The sequence below is a fragment of the Balaenoptera physalus genome (assembly GCF_965194825.1).
Source record: "Balaenoptera physalus genome assembly, chromosome: 7".
Taxonomy (NCBI): domain Eukaryota; kingdom Metazoa; phylum Chordata; class Mammalia; order Artiodactyla; family Balaenopteridae; genus Balaenoptera; species Balaenoptera physalus.
This window is the reverse complement of record NC_138886.1, coordinates 10837460-10855107: the sequence shown is the minus strand read 5'-3', so window position 1 is coordinate 10855107 and position 17648 is coordinate 10837460. Positions and strand designations below refer to the sequence as shown.

At 39.4% G+C, this 17648-nt stretch overlaps 1 protein-coding gene across 5 annotated transcripts in view; it reads right to left on the bottom strand.

Moving 5' to 3' along the window:
- The window catches only part of NR6A1 (nuclear receptor subfamily 6 group A member 1), a 213379-nt gene that overhangs the window by 26783 nt on the left and 168948 nt on the right, over positions 1-17648 (bottom strand). For all 5 annotated transcript variants that reach the window (XM_082467790.1, XM_082467788.1, XM_082467789.1 and 2 more), the window contains 2 exons: positions 12315-12557; positions 2866-2921 (listed from right to left, as the gene is read on the bottom strand). In XM_082467790.1, the coding sequence (XP_082323916.1) occupies positions 2866-2921; positions 12315-12557 (299 nt within the window). The remainder of the gene's footprint in view (positions 1-2865; positions 2922-12314; positions 12558-17648) is intronic.

Here is a 17648-nt window from a genome sequence, read left to right as displayed (position 1 = left end):
GGTTTCTCAAAAACTTAAAAACAGAATTATCATATGACGCAGTAATCCCACTCAGGGTATTTATCCAAAAGAGTTGAAATCAGGATCTTGAAGAGATATCTGCACTCTCATGTTCACTGCAGCCAAGGCCATGTTCACTTTAGCCAAGAGGTAGAAACAACCTAAATGTCCATCGATGGATGAATAGATAAACAAAATGTGCTATATTCTATTTACAACAACCAGGAAATGGAAGCAACCTAAAATAAATGTCCACCAACACAGGAATGGATAAAGAAGGTGTGGTACATACTACTCATGGAATATTACTCAGCCATAAAAAAGGAATGAAATAATGCCATTTGCAGCAACATGGATGGACCTAGAGATTGTCATACTGAGTGAAGTAAGTCAAAGAAAATATCGTATGATATCACTTATATGTGGAATCTTTAAAAATGGTACAAATGAACTTATTTACAAAACAGAAATAAAGTCACAGATGTAGAAAACAAACTTATGGTTACCGGGGGGAATGGGGGAGGGATAAATTGGGAGATTAGGATTGAGATATAGACACTACTATATATAAAATAGATAACTAAAAAGGACCTACTCTACAGCACTGGGAACTCTACTCAATACTCTGTAATGACCTATATGGGGAAAGAATCTAAAAAAGGGTGGATATATGTATATGTAAAACTGATTCACTTTGCTGTACAGCAGAAACTAACACAACATCATAAAGTCAACTGTACTCCAATAAAAATTAAAAACAAAAAACACAAAGCAAAAACAAACAAAAAATGTGCTATATACATACAGTGAAATATTACTCAGCCTTAAAAAAGAAGGAATCCTGTCATATGCTGCAACATGGATGAACCTTGAGGACATTATGCTAAGCGAAATAAAGCAGTCACAGAAGGACAAGTCCTGCATGATTCCACTTATATGAGGTATCAAAAGTTGCCAAACTCTTAGAAGCGGAAAGTAGAATGGTGGTTGCCAGGGACTGGGGGGAGGACGAAATGAGGAGTTGCTGTTCAACAGGTATAAAGTTTCAGTGATAAGATTAAGAAGTTCTAGAGATCTGCTGTACGGAATGTGCATCTAGTTGACACTACTGTACTGTACACTTAACAATTTGTTAAGGAGGTGTATTTCCTGTTATATGTTTTTTACCACACAAAAAAGAGCAGCTATGAATTGGAGACCGAAATAAATTTGCAAGAGACACATATGACTTGAATAAATGAATAAAAATGTTTGATTTAAAAAAGAGAATGAATGCAGCACACACCCACACCTGACTGCATATGTGCACCAAGCTCATGTGACAGAAAACCCTCCCATACATCATCAGTGTATGTCTAAAACCAACTCTGAATTCCTATCTTTCTCTCATTCCCTCACATTCAATTGGATAAATCCTATCAATTTTACCTATTAAACGTTTCTTGAATCTATTCCCTCTCTTCAATCTGCACTATCACTGTCCTACTTGAAACCACACTGTCTATATCTCTCGCCTGGACTTCCATAAAGCCCTTTTAACTGCTTTTTCTCTGCCACCAGTTTCACTGACCCTTACCCAGCTCCTCATAAACAATTCACATTGCTAGAATGATCTTTCCAAAACGCAAATTTGACCATATCCCTCTTTCTACTTAAAACCTTTTAGTAGTTGCCTCTTGGTCTACCCCCATAATCCTTGAATCATGGTCCCTGCCCACTAGGGTACTGAAGGATTCACTTCATGGGTCGTAAGCAGATCCAATTCTCTATCATGATGAAGTTCTTCTGCTGGCCAAGTAAGAACAAGCGATGCAGGCTGGCCCCACAAAAGCTTTACTGAAGGAGCTATAATCAAATTTGGTTGAAGGCCACTTTTTAGAGAACTGATTCCAAACTCAAGGAATCTGCCTTATCTCCTGTCACTTCACAACATGTGCCCAGTGCTCTAGCCTGAGTGAATGAACTCCTTGCCATTCCTTGAAGATTCCTTTTACAGTCTATTCTGTCTAGCAGGAATAAAAGATGTTTGGGTTTCCACCCCTTCTCAACATAGCTAATTCTTCCTTTTCCTTGAAGACTCAGTTCAAACTTTATCTTCTCCAGGAAGCCTTTCCTGAGTGTCTTCAGTCCTCAACCATGGCTCTGGTCCAAACAGAAAAGAAGCGCCTTCTTTCTGTACTCCCTGGGCAACCTCTGATATCACCCACTGTATTACGATGTCCGTTTACGTATCTGTCTTTCCCACTACACTGAGTTTACAGTACAGGGGGCCTGGTACAGAGTAAGTAATACTGAGTAAATGTTTGTGGGACTGAATGGGTATTACCTTCCCTACTTTACAAACAGGCAATCAATGAACTTTCTGCTGAAATATCTTTAGCGACACTGAACAGCAAAGTAGTCTTGCTGATTTCTGCCAGACTAAGTAACTACAACCTTAGATGACTGACATAAAAAGTCCTCTGGGAAATTCCATGGTGGTCCAGTGGTTAGGACTCCGTGCTCTCACTGCGGAGGGCCTGGGTTCAATTCCTGGTCAGGGAACTAAGATCCCATAAGCCGCGTGGCACGGCCAAAAAAAAAAAAAAAAATCTGCTGGATGCTTTAGAACCAGAATTGGATTCATCTTCTGTAAAAATCCTTAGGAAGAGTTGAGGCATCACAAGTGGAGCTTTAACCATTATCTTATATATTTAAGATTTTCAAAGCACTTTCATATCCAGGCTCTAAAAGCAGTTTTACAGGAATGAAAGTAAAGATGGCTCCCCCTAGCAGCAGATAAGAGGATCAAGGTGAGCAGCTACAGGAGCATCTGGAGGCCTGAGCTTTCAGGGTAGATCACAAAGAGTAAGACCTAGAACTCACCTGGACTGGCCCAATGCTCTTATTCCGGCCTCCAGGCATGCCATCTTCTCTGATTGCTGGAAGGAAACATAAGTTAAGACAGTAAGAAGCATGCCCACAGAAGTCTAGGCACAAAAAGAGAACTTATTTGGCCAAAAGCATAAGGTAGTAATTGGTGAAGCTAAGAATAAAACACCGATCTTTCTGGACCCAAAGCACGTATTCTTTCCATCATTCCAGGCTAGCTCATAGGCAGCGATACTTTTGGGCCCCCAAGGCACTGGATACACACTACACACACTGTATACATTCAATATGCTCAACAAAGATGACAGCATTAATAGTCCTACAGTTACAAATATCCCACCAAGATGATGCATTTGAAGGCCTTGATAAATTCAAGGAGGCAGGGCGGGGGGGAGATAAAAAGAATACTCCCATTTTTAAATAAAATATTTTTTATTTCCAGTCTAGGTTTGAGACTAATTTGCAGGATGAGGAAAACAGGTTTTTTGTTTTTTTGTTTTTTAATTACTCAGAATTTTGACCTCATTGGCTCTTTTCTACAAAGGCAGTCAGTAGAGTTCCCTTGCAGTTGATTTCCCACTCATGTAATTCAACAAAAAGAAGCTATTTAGCATTTCCTAACTATAAAAAGCAGACTTTAAATAGTACCAGCCTCATTAAGAATAACAACTACTAACACTATTACCATCATTGTTTACAGAGCACTTAATACAGGGGCACAGACAAGGAACCCCTGATTTGCAATTATAGAAGGGCTCTGGTGTCTGGCAAAGCTTTCTGGAAAATATAACTTCTGAACCGAGTCTTAAAGGATAAATATGATTTATGCAGGCAGGAAAAGGGTGCTCCAGGTTGAGTGGACAGTATACAGAAAAGCTTCAAGTTGAAAGTAAGCATGGAGTGTTCTTTCTGGGAATTTCCAAGTGGTTCAGTCTGGCTGAAGCGCGCGTGTGTGTGTGTGTGTGTGTGTGTGTGTGTGTGTGTGTGTGTGTGTGTGTGTGTGTGTGTGTGTGTGTGTGTGTGTGTGTGTGTGTGAGAGAGAGAGAGAGAGAGAGAGAGAGAGAGAGAGAGAGAGAGAGAGGAGAGACGGAGAGACGGAGAGACGGAGAGACGGAGGGAAGAGTAGCAAGAGATAAGACTGAAGAGGCCAACTGGGGCCAGATCATAGAGGGCCTTGGATGCCAGGCTAAGAGTATGGACTTTAGCAGAGGAGCCTGAGGATAAGATGGAATGCAGGGGAGGATGTGGTCATGTTGGCATATTTGAAAAATCTTTGTGATGGCAACTGTGGAAGGTGGCTTAGAGAGGGTAATGTTAACAGAGAAGTAATAGCATCATGTGAGAGCAAGCTTTGCTATAATACACCTGGCTCCAAAAAAAATTAACACGAACATCTGTAAAGTCCTTAGGGCAGGGCTGGTTGCCTCAAAAGCTAAGGGCTCCAAGTCTTAACAGTTACCTGTGGTAACTGAAAGGCTGACAGGAAGTTCATTTTCTTTAAAGCAGCCATTATTAGTCTTAGAAGATTACACACTCAGAATTAGTCAAGCTTGAGTCTAAATCCAGTTTCTGCCAGGTCTGTGTAATTACAGACAAGTTTTTTTCTTCTCTCTGAACTTCAGTTTACTTAAGAATAAAGAGGGCTATTGGAACCTGTCTTATGGGGTATTGTGAGGATAATATATAATTTAGCTAAAGCACCAAGCAAAGGGCCTGGCATATGAAGTAGGAGGTAACAGTCTGCTTTACAAGGCTGCTGTGAATTTGGGTCAAGAAACATAGACAGCTAGATATATATTATCTAGATGCATGCTGGTTGTTGTCTAGAAGCTCTCTTTCAACCTTATTTCAAGTTCTAAACATCCTTAAAATTCCTCCTCTGCTGTTCCAGGGTCAATGACAGTCTTCAGATACTCATATTTCCAATACTGATATCTCACACGTCTTTGCTTCAGCTCACAGGTACAGAACAAAGATCTATCACTGGCAGATAGAATACTGAATATTTCTCACTTGGTACTTCACTCTCAGTGTCTTGGAGGTGAGGAAGGAACTCAACTTGCTTTCCTTTTTGTTTAAAGGGCCACAAATCTTAAAGATTTATATCTTGCCAATTTCACCTTCGGATATTTAAAAGCTCGTGTTGTCCCTCAACCCCGCCTGGAGTAAGAAACTCCTATACGTGTTAGATAGTATCATGGGTAAAATTAACCCATGAGGAAAGTATTAGTATTATCACTCCCACTGAACAGATGACTCTAATGCTCAGAAAAATGAAGTATTTTGCTTAGGGTGATAGAAACTAAATATCAGAATCAGACTATCAGATTGAGACCAACCTTCTTTCCACCACTACAATTTCCCGAAGTGTGTGTGCATCCCAATGGAGAAACATAATTTTAGGTGGTGCATAAACTCTTAATTGTACATTTATCCTAATGTGCATTAAAAAATACTGATTTTCCATTCACTGAGGTGATAAAAATTCCGTTTGAAAATTTACTTTGATTTTTTCAAAAAGATAATTTAAAGAAGAACATAAACAACTGGTTTAATCAGAGATGGTAACATCTGTTAAGACGGCATGATACTGCCTGAGGTGTGGGCAGCAATACCACATGTCACAGTACCTCTGTTAAGAACCTGGATCATATTTTAAAACTTATATTCAGATACATGAGACTGCATTTGATCCTCACAACAACCTTAAAAAGTATATACATTATTATTATCCTATGCAGTTTAGACACGAGGAAACGAAAGCTCAAAGAGGACAAGGGACTTGCTCAAGGTTATTCAGCGAAGAACTGACAGAGCTGGGATTTCAATTTAGGTCTTCTGATTCTAAAGTTGTGCTTGTTCCTTGATGCTACACTGAGCTAAGAGCAAGTTTTTCAGCAGGGCTGAGAGTCTTCTGGTAGTGAAGTTATTAAAACAAAACAACAGAACAAAGGGCTTCTGGGTATAGGATCACAGGAACGGTTCTGTCGCACCTCTCGTCTAAGCCTAAGAGAATGGCACCAGCTATGGTTCTTCTATCTACTCAGAAGAAGCACAAATACTTTTTCTGCTCTAGAACTCATGTACCTACTATTCCGCACTTGCTTAGGCCTGGGTAGCCAACCAAACCCAGAAACCAGAAAGGTAGAAAGACACAAAGCTAACTACATCAAAGCGCTGTTCAAAATCCACTGGTGCTTCCCTGTGGTCTATGGGCTAATTAAATACAAGCTCCCTAGCTTGGCATTCAAGATCCTCTGTGATCTGGTTCTTATGGGACTCTCCATCCTCATCTTTAGCCACAAATGTTATACTGTACCTACAGAGAACTATTTGTTAGTTCTTGAACATGTCATGCTGTTTTACAACACAGTTTTGCCTCTGCAAGTGTTGCTGCCTCTATTGAGAAACAAACTTCACAGTGGAAAAATCTGACACCACCACGTTACCCAAGTGACACCACCTTAACTAAGTGACTCAAGTTAAAATGACCAATAATGGGACAAACTTACACCATGCACTCTTGATAGGATGCACTAAAAGGACAGAACATTGTTTTTGTGGCATTCTTGCCAAAACTGCATAACCGCAACGTAACTGTGAGGAAAGTGACAAGCCCAAATTGAGGGACAGCCTACAAAATAAATGATTTGTTTTCGTAAAAATTGACAATGTTATTAAAGACAAGAAAAGAATGAGGAACCACTTCAGATTAAAAGAGATTAAAGAGACCTAAGAACTAAATATAATGTGTGATTTTGGATTGGCTCCTAGATTAGAAAATAGAAATTGCTACAAAGGACATTGGGATAACAAGTGAAATTTAAATACGGTCTGCAATTAGTTAATAGTATTATGTCATGTTAAATTTCCTGATTTTGATAATAGTGCTGTGGTTATGTTAGAAGGAAAGGGGAATGAAATCTGTAACTTACTCCCAAATAGTTAAGAACACACACACAGAAGAAGAGAGAGGGACAGAAGGGGGAGTCATTTTTACAAAGCTCTTTAAGTTTGTAAGGAGCTTGAACTTCTATTCCTTCAAGATTCTGCTCAAATATTATCTCTCCTTGAGATTTCTCGGTGCTCCATTTTTATCCTGGTAAAGTGATACGGCAATGCCACAGGATCACTGTCTCAACAATGTCATTCTACAAACACCAACCTCCTCCAAGCTTTCCTTAACCTTTTCACTTTTGAACTAGTTATCTAGCAAGTTATGAGACAACAAAGTTATGGGAATTTTAAATATTTTCGCATAATTACTTAACTGATATGAATTCCCCATGTGGCTCAGTGTAGCTTCCTCTTGCCTCTGATGATTTTAACAATATTTCCCCCATCCCACTTCCTACCCTGCCCACCCCCCACCACAGTCAATTCATCAAACCAGGAAGCATCCTACACTGATTGGGACACAAGAGAAAAGCAGGACTTGGTCATGGCCCGTGAGAGGATCACTGTCTAATAATGGGGACAGCGGGGGAAACAGACAAGTACACAGACAAAGAGTACAAGGTGATCAGCGTTATGCAGAGAGCAAAAAAGGGCGATGGAAGCACAAAAGGGTTATCTGGTGGGGGGTGGTGTCAGAGAAGGCGTCTTAGAGGATGTTACAAATAAAAGCTGAGTCTAGAAAGAAAAGTATATATAGTCAGGTGAAGAAGAGGGGGTAGAACATTCCAGGAAGATGAAACCAAATGTGCAAAGCCCCCAAAACATGAAATATCCTTGAGTTGTTGGAGAATTGGATTATGTGGGAAGAGCAGCAGAGGGAGAGGGAAGGGATGCCAGAGGTCTTGAGAATCATTCTGAGGAGCCCGACTTTACCTAAAGACTGCAAGATGTGTGAGGAGTATGTGTTTTGGGGGTATTGGGGTAGTAGTGGGGATGGACAGAAAGGGCCCAGCCTCTACTCACCACCCTTATTTAAATCTCCCTCATTGCTTTGCTAATTAATTTCCTGACCAGCCAAGTTCAAGGTCTGAAAAGATATCTATGCCCAGAGATGGGGGGCATAGGCTGAGTGTAGGCTCACACATGACAGCTGTATTTTTTAACAGTTAATTTTTTTAAATTTTGAGGCTAAGTTTAGATTTATAGAACAATTGCAAAAACAATACAGAGATTTCCCGTATACTCTACACCCAGCTTCCCCTTCTGTTAACTAAGCTTACATAGCCATAGATCATTCATCAAAACTAGAAAATTAACTTTGGTAGAACACTATTCACCAAAGACTTTATTCAGATTTTCCCAGTTCTATTAATGTCCTTTTTCTGTTCCAGAATCCAATCCAGGATCTCACAATGCATGCAGCTGTTATGTTTGCATAGTCTCCTCCAATCTGTGACAGTTGCTTAGTCTTTCCTTATCTTTTGTGACCTTGACACTTCTGGAGAGTATTTTGTAGAATGCCAGTTATTTTGAAGAATATTGCTCAATTTGGGCTTGTATGTTTTCTCATGATGAGACTGGGGACAAATCTATCCATCCCTGTGTGTGTATATGTGCATATGTATATGTGTGCCCTTCTTAGTGATCATATCAGGGGGTACATGATGTCAATGTAAACACACTGATGTTACTCTTGATCTTTTGGCTAAAGTGATACCTGTCAGAATTCTCTACTGAAATGTACTATTTTTCTCTTTGTAATTACTAAATATTCTGAGACTATTCTAAATATTCTGTTTCCGTTTAAACCCATGCTCTCTTACTTTAGCATCCATCAGTGGATCTTGCCTATAGCAACTACTGTGGTGTTCTAATGGTGATTTTCTATTTCCCTCATTTTTTCTACACTTACTAGAATTCCTCTATAAGGAAGAATCATCATTCCTCTATTTATTCAGTTCATTTTATCAGTATGAACTCATGGATATTTTATTCTTTGGGTTATAAAGTAATATATATATATATATAATTCTCTGGGTTAAAAACTAATATAAACTAACATATATCTAAATATCTATATCTATAGCACCTTCTAACTTTCTGGCACCACAAGATGCTCCAGACTCATCTTATATATTCCCTGCCTCAGCCCTAAAATCAACCAGTTCTCCAAGGACTCCTGATTCCTTTTATTGATATTTAGAAACCAAGATATGGACGCTAGGTGTGCTCGTTACTATTGGGGGTGTCATTGCTTCTAGCCCCTCTCAATGGCTGAGCTAGGAAATATATGTATGTATACCAACTCATGTATCTATACACACATCTATATTTTTTTAATCTACCTAAACATGAGTCCATACTACAACAACCTCTGACTCCAATCTAGCACCAGAGGTTTCATTCTAGCCTTCCCCTTTCCTGATTTATAACTTCTTTCCCTGATGTGAGAAACCCAACTCTCATTATCAACAGTATTATTTCCTTATTTGTTCAACCCTAGTATACAAACAAAGTAGTGAAAGAATTCCTAAACCATAACCTTGAGAGAATCAAATTTATAAACCAGAGTGCTTTGTTTGTATACAGTTCTTTTTGTCTTCAGTTTTAACAGTATACAGTCAATACAGTATACTATTTTCCAAGGCCAGCTCCTTTCTTCCTCGTTCCCTTCAGTGTGGCTATGTGATTTATTTGTAATATTAGACTCATTTGCTATATGCTACAGTCTCTCTCCACCCCGCCCCCTCCACCATACTGGTTGCTTTAAAAAAAATTTATATACAGTGAAATTCACTTCTTTTGTGGTGCTCAGTTCTATAGCTTTTGACTATAGATGCATAAAATTATGTGTCAAACACCATAGTTCCATCACCCCAAAAATACTCCAATGGCAACTGCAATTTTAATTCTGCTTTCTCAGCACCAACCAGGAGGTGGCAGGGTTTCTCTCTGAGACGCAGCCTTCACCATGCAACTGAGCCTGTCTGCTCTGCATGCAAATGGGCCTAGGAAGGCAGCTCTACATCCCTCACACCTCATGTGTCATCTTCTCATGGCTATGGTTAGATGGGTTATGTGGGTAAGCTTCTTCCTCCCTGAAATAGGCAAGTTTGGCTGAAAGCCTCAGAATCTCACACTCTTGACTAAATAAGCAGGACAATTCATCAGAGAGAGCAGTCAAGAAAGCAACTCATAAATATGCTTTGATAAAATACTCTCAGTGAAGGCAACAAAGGAAGATGAGAAAACTGGAGACCAAAACCAAGTCAGATGACCAGACTCTCTCTCCAAGACATTACTTGGTGGCTTGTAAGGATTTCTGCAGGAGTAAACTGATAGTGGGGAAAGGAGAGGATTTCTAGGTAGCAGAAGGAACCTAGCACAGGCAGGTCAGTGCAAGGCATGCTTGAGGTACAATAAATTCTGGACAAATGAGGTTAGAAACATAGACAGGGGACAAAGTTGGTAACAGTTTAAATGCCCTATTAAATGTTTTTATCATTCAGTAAATATAGCACATTCCAACACGCAACTAGTTATCCCATATGGTAGACATGTGAAGCAGTGTGTTGTCCGTGTGGTTAGGTACAAGTTTTGCTTGATTAATAACAAATTACATTTTAAAAATTATTAACTGTCAATACAACAACCACTAATCCAACTACCTGTAAGTCATTTTACTTCCCTAAGCTGCCTCTGTAAACTGAGGGTAATAGTTAACAATAGGGTTGTTATGTGTATTTAATGAGATAATGCATAGAAAGTATATAAGACTTTTTGGTACACACAATGCTCAGTAAATATTAGTATTGTAAGTAAATTATAAATGACCTATATTTACCTAAATGCCCTTCTATATCTCTCTTACCTCTCTTCATAATAGGCAAGTTTTCAAAAAATTCTTATTATCCCATACACAATTTAAAAAACCAGTCTGGGGCTTCCCTGGTGGCGCAGTGGTTGGGAGTCTGCCTGCCAATGCAGGGGACACGGGTTCGTGCCCTGGTCTGGGAGGATCCCACATGCCGCGGAGCGGCTGGGCCCGTGGGCCACAACTGCTGAGCCTGCGCGTCTGGAGCCTGTGCTCCGCAACAAGAGAGGCCGCGACGGTTAGAGGCCCGCGCACCGCGATGAAGAGTGGCCCCCGCTCGCCGCAACTGCAGAAAGCCCTTGCACAGAAACGAAGACCCAACACAGCCAAAAATAAATAAATAAATAAGTAAATTTAAAAAAAAAAAAAAATTATAAAAAAAAAAACCAGTCTGAAGTGTCTGCTACAAAACCAATTTGAACAATTCATTAAATCTGACTAATCCCCACCCCATACTACTACTATGAGCTCTTAATACCTTGCTGGTTATTTTATATACATTGTCATATTTAATCCTCTACAGAGCTCTGAAAGTTAAGTATTATCGTACCATTTTAAAGGTAAGATTTAGCATCAGAGACATAAAGCAAACTGCCCAAGGTCACAGAGCTAGTCTGTCACCAACCTCTACCCTCCTGAGCCTCTATTCTTTTACTGAACTGCACTGCACCGCTCTCCACCCTCCATGAGAATACTCCTCAAGTTCTGACATTGGCCCTCTTTCTCTTCTGTATCCAAGTTCTCTCTTTGGGTGATTTCTACCCACTAACAAAAGTTTACCACCTCTATGCCAACAGCTCCACAAACTTCTATTTGTAAGCAGGACTTTTCACCACAGTTCCAATCCGACTTCCTTAGCGGACATCTATGTGTGTGTCCTTCTCAGGTACTTCAAATTCAGCACCTACCAAGGCCAACATTTTGCCCCATTCTTTTATTAATTCATTTACTATTAATTCGAATGATCAGCTTCAACCTCTGGTACTGCCCAATACTCAGTATGTCACCAACTCCTATCAGGTGAGCTTCTCCCGCATCTCCCCATCTGTGCCATTACTTTCCCCTCCTCTCCTTCAGATCCTTCATAGCTTTCTTCTGGACTCTTCTAAAAACTTTCTAGGTGGTTTTTCTGCTTCCCCCACCCCAATCCATTCTTCAAAGCTGCCCTCTGGATTAACCCCCTTAGAATACTGGTTTATTCATGTCATCTTAGGCTAATGGCTCTTGGAAAACTTCCCAATAAATCCCAAATTCTTCACCAACCTGGATGCAGATTTCTGGGTATGCCCAACCTGAGTATGCCATGCTTGTACCAAACAAAATGATAACACATTCAGGGGACCTACTGCCTTCCTGCCGTTTCATATAAAATTCCTGCTTCCTTTCATCATGCCCTGAAAAAAGAACTAGTGGAGTATATTAATCCTAGTTAGTGCCTGATTGTTAATTGGGGTCTTGCCACATGGACCCTGTGCATTCATTCTCACAGGATCCTTAACATCTCACCAGTCTTTTCTTCCACCTAATCTGGGAGATCCCTGTAGGCAGATTCATTTTTGGGTTATGAGTACACAGTACAAGTGCAGGCTTGGGAAATGAATAACTTCAAGGCTTAATGGCTGACACTAAAGATAAAGTGATGGGTGAAGCGTGGGCCGCAAGCACCACTCACCCTTCCGGTTCATCCCCATCTGGAGGCATTTGAGCAGGCGGCAGTACTGGCACCTGTTCCTCTGCTTCCGAGACATGACACAGTTCTTGTCACGACTGCACCGATATACCCGCTTGTTGCAAATGCTCCTCTTGAAAAACCCTTTGCACCCCTCACAGGAGATGATTCCATAGTGCAAGCCTGTGGCGCGGTCCCCACAAATGAGACAGGTTCGTTGTTCAGCCCGATCATCTGGAACAGAAACTGAACATTTGCAAGTTAGAACACAGTGGAAATAATGGCTTTAAGCCTGCAGATCTAAAATTAGCAACCCTGGATAGACCCAGAACATTACCCTCTCCAGGCTAACTGGCAAAGAGGTGGCATCTTTAAAGCCCTTGTTGTAGGAACAGACTCCTGCATCTACCTGTAGATACTGCAAACATAGCCTAATTAAAAAAATAACTCACGTTCCTTCCTCTGAGTTTCATCATCACTTGGACCAGTAACCAAGTCAGAAACCTGGAAGGTATCTTTGACTCCTCCCTCTCCCTTACCTTCTTTAGCGACAGCCCATCACTTCTACCCTGTAGGAAGGTGGTAAGGATTACTTATCATGTATGTAAGTGCCCAGCATATGGTATATACCCAATAAATGATAGTTATAATTATTAACAAGTGAAGAAGCTTCCATGCCCAGCTAAGCCATCCATGCATCCAACAGATATATACTGAGCAACTATTCTCTTCTAGGCACTGTTGTAAGGCATGGATACAGCAACGAATAAAAGACCCTGGTGAAGCTTACATTCCAGCAGAACATCTACTCTGTGTCCAGGCCCTGTACTAGATATTGGGTATTCAGAAATAAATCATCATAATCCCCACAGTCAAGGAACTCACTGTCTAGCAACAAACAAGTTAGTCAAAGCAGAAATTCAGGCTGGAATATAGCTCTTCACTTCCTCTTCCCTCAAATTCCACTTTGGACCAAGCAACTGCCAAAGAACAGGCATATGACAAAAAAAAGTGCCTTGGTGAACTATGTCAGACCTTGGTAGCGGGTCCAAGAAACCTCCAGCAGAGAAAGACAAATATCATATTATATTACTCACATAGAAAACAAACTTCTGGTTACCAAAGGGGAAAGGGAGGGAGGGATAAACTGGGAATTTGGGATTAACAGATACATACTACTATATATAAAATAGATAACAAGGACCTACTGTGTAGCACAGAGAACTATATTCATTGTCTTGTAATAACCTATAATGGAAAAGAATCTAAATATGTATATAACCAAATCACTCTGCTGTACACCTGAACACTGTAAATCAACTATATACCTCAATTAAAAAAACAAAAAGGAAAAAAGAAACCTCCTGGAAAGATTCTGATCTGTGCCAAGCACCTAACACATGTTATTGTGCTGAATCATCACAACAAACCTAACTGAGGTACCCTTATTTTACAGCTGAGGAAACTCATGAAGCTCATGAGGTAATATCACTTTTCAACAGTCACCCATCTAGTAAGAAAGGGAGCTAGGGCTGGAACCCCCAAAGTCTAGGTACCTAACCAACATACTCTGTGGCCACGGCAAGGCAAATCTATCCATTCTACGCAGGTAAGTCAAGCCCTTCCCTTGGGAAACACACACACACACACACACACACACACACACACACACACACACACACACACACACACACACACACACACACACACACACACACACACACACACACACACACAGCTAAAAAAAAGCCAAGGTCTCCCTTTGTAAATGAACAAACAGAAAGAAGCAAACTGTCCCAAATGGTGCTCGTCCAGATGTCAGATAGAGATTTCTGCACCTCCGATTCTTATAAGGCACTTGAAGGGTATTTAAAGCATGTTTACATTCATTATCTCACTTGTACCAAGACCAGGGCATGGATTATTTTTATCTTATAGATACGGCAAAGAAAATTCGGTAAGTACCAATCGTGTACCATGCAATGTTCAAGAAGTTTTTACTGTCTTATTTATTCATCTCAATGACTGTGAGAGGTATCTTTATCCCCATATTACACAATCAAGAATCTTAAGAGTTAAGAAAGAGCCTTAGAAATTGGCTCGAACAGACCTTTACCTGAGGCATGAAATGAACTCCCTCTACGATATTCCAAGACAAGGGGTTGGAACTCTACTTGCACATATCCAGTGACTCAATAAGGTACTTCATTCCATTCATTCCATTTTAGATAGTTTTAATGGTTCAAAAGCTTTTCTTTACACTGAGCCAAAGTCTATTAACCTGAAGCTTTCCTCATTGCCCTGAGTTACGTGCTCACGGGCAAAAAATAAATGTATAACCTAGCCTAGTTCATATACCAACCATTCAGAGATTTAAAGATATAAGTGGGGTTCCTAACTGTGAATTTTTCTTCTCCCATTTCTTATTCTTAATCATATAGTATCAAAATTTCTCGTAAAACAAAGTATCCAGAACTAAATGGTTTGATTTTCTTAATTTAAGACTCAATTAGTTTTGTTTATGTATCTGCAGCTATCAACACCAGTATACACATAGTATTTTATAATTCTCGACGCTATGCTATAAAAATGCTACACATTTTATAATTGGAAAAAAATGAAGCTTAAAGAGGTAAGGAAATTTAATTGGTTATATAATCAGGAGTGGAATTGAAATTAGAATTCAAGACTTTCTGATTCTGAGACTGCTGTATTTCCAATCCGCCCTACATTTAATTCACATCTGGTTCACAGACATCTAAATCCTGAAGTATTTATCACATATAACATTAACTCATGTCTTTCTTATTCCATTCTTGGGAAGGGTAGGATTTCTAAACCCAACGGTAGGACTTTACATTTGTCTCTGATCAATTTTATCTTTATATAAGAAATTCTATGTGTCATTCTGGTCTATGGAACTCTTTGGGGATCCGGTCCTGCCACCCAGTATATTAGTTATTTCTCACTCCTCCTCCTTTTCTCTAATATTGTATGGTCAATATTAGATCATTTTCATTTCCAACCTTAAAACAATATTCAACAGAAATGTGGCCTCAGGCAAGCTGCTGGAGCCCCTTCTCAATCTGACTTAACCAAATTAACCATCTGGAAACAGTTGTTCAACTAGTTTTGTCCGTTAATTAGGCCAGACATTTCTCTATCTTATACATAAGGATATCATGTTATACGCCTCACTGAAATTTCTCTATCTTATACATAAGGATATCATGTTATATGCCTCACTGAAATTTCAGATTCATTACATCTACAGTATTCTTTGACTAGTGAGCCTAACAACACAAAGGAGATGTTCATAACCATTCAGCACTCTTAATCTATTCAATGTTCTTAATCTGTTAGTCTACCTAAAAATATAACGGGAAAAAAATCAGGCAAATAAGCACTTCAAAGTAGAGACTATGGGAACAGAGCCAATATTTTATAATAATTTTAAATGGAGTATAATCTACAAAAATACTGAATCACTATGTTGTACACTTGAAACTAATATTGTAAATCAACCATACTTCAATTAAAAATATATATATATATAAAACACCACCACCAACAAAAACAATAGCAACAAAAACAAAGTAGAGACTATGGCTCTTAGTAACTGTAGTGCTCAGTAAGATGACAGAGTTGTTGATGAAAATCTGAGGGTTTGAAAAATGATAGGTATTTAAAACTCTGAACAAGGCAGCTTGCTATCTACAAAAATAGCAATGGGTTAAAAAATAGTAGGAGAGAAGACTCTAACTAATTTATCAGAGAAGTTCAATGTTTGTCTTGATCAGGAATACTAGAAGGTAGAAGGGCTCAGACAGTGTACTCTAAAAATACCATTTCCTATGAACAGGAGCCAGGACTCCTAAGAGAAATGGTTGATTTCAGGTTTGAGGCAGAATGTATACAAGATGAGTCTTGTACTACCCAAGACTAATAATGGGGTTATGTCAAAAGGATACAGGGAGCAACATAAAAGCCTCCCATTGGCCTTAAATGGAGCAGACTATGCATCAAAAAGAATAATGATGGCAATGGATTAAAACACTTCAGATATAAAAATCAATGAGTTCATAATAATATTAAAAAGAAAAACTTCATTAGTTACCACTGGAGGTTTCTAGGACACCAATTCAGTATTCTGAAAATTGATGAATGAAGGGAAAAAATATCAAACATTAAAGTAAAAACTATTGGAATCTTCCTCTTTTGCTCTCCTCCCCATGAGAAAGAGAAGAGAGGAGGGTGAACACTAAGACAGTTTTTAAGAACTTTAAACTTTAATTGAGAAGACTGGCATTAGGTAAACAGATTTGCCTGGCAGTCAAGGGAAGAGGCTTGGGTGGGGAGGTAGAGTTGAACTTGGGCCCCATGGCAAGGTAAGTCTCAACTCAATGATGGAAAGGAAAGAGACAACTGTCAGCTCTACAAAATCTTCTGAGCAGAGGCAGTAGAACATAGAGATTAAGAACTTGGTCTCTAAAGTCAGAATCCTTGGGTTCAAATCTAGGCTCTGTGACTTGCTAGCTGTGTGACTTTGGAAAGCTTCTTAACCTCTCCAGAGGTACCTCAGTTTCTAGTCTATAAAATGTGGATCATACTACCTTCTTCAGGGAACTGTTGTGAGAATCAATGAGTTAACAGATTACCTATAAATGACATGGAGCTCTAGCTTCCTCATGGTCTGTATTAGAATGAGACAGCATTACGAACTCTCAAGTACTAGACAATATTGTTGACCGCCTTTTTTTTTTTTTTTCTAACTTAAAAAACTTAAAAAATTCCACTAGCACAAAGGAGGAGTATTCAGTCAGTCTGGTGGCAGGGTAAGGTAATAACAGATTTCCTAGAGGAGGTGAGTTCTGAAGTATGCCTACCAGTTAGACAAGTGAAAGGAGAGGAGGGTATAAGCAGAAGAAACAACTGGCATATAAAGTAATGTCTCAATTTTGGCGCTAGAAACCTCTAACTTGGGTTTTCCTCGAAACAATCTGATTCATTTCTAAAATAGCCAATATAGTTTACTTAAGCTTCAGCAAGACTAACTCAAGATGAGTTACCCAGAAATATCCACAGATACAACATCAAGTTATGTCCTACCCCTCTATATGTAAAAGTCATGATTTGCCCAGAATTTTTTTCCTACAAGATGTTCTCAAGGATGCTTGCTGGTTACTCATGAGAAATAAATGTAACCACACATGGGCATTGTTAGAAAGAAAAGTAACATGCTTGTCTTTGCTATACTCTTTCAAAACTTATAAACAATCTTAAGAATTTATTTTTAATCAGAAATGATTCTAATGCAGGTAACAGGAACTATCATAT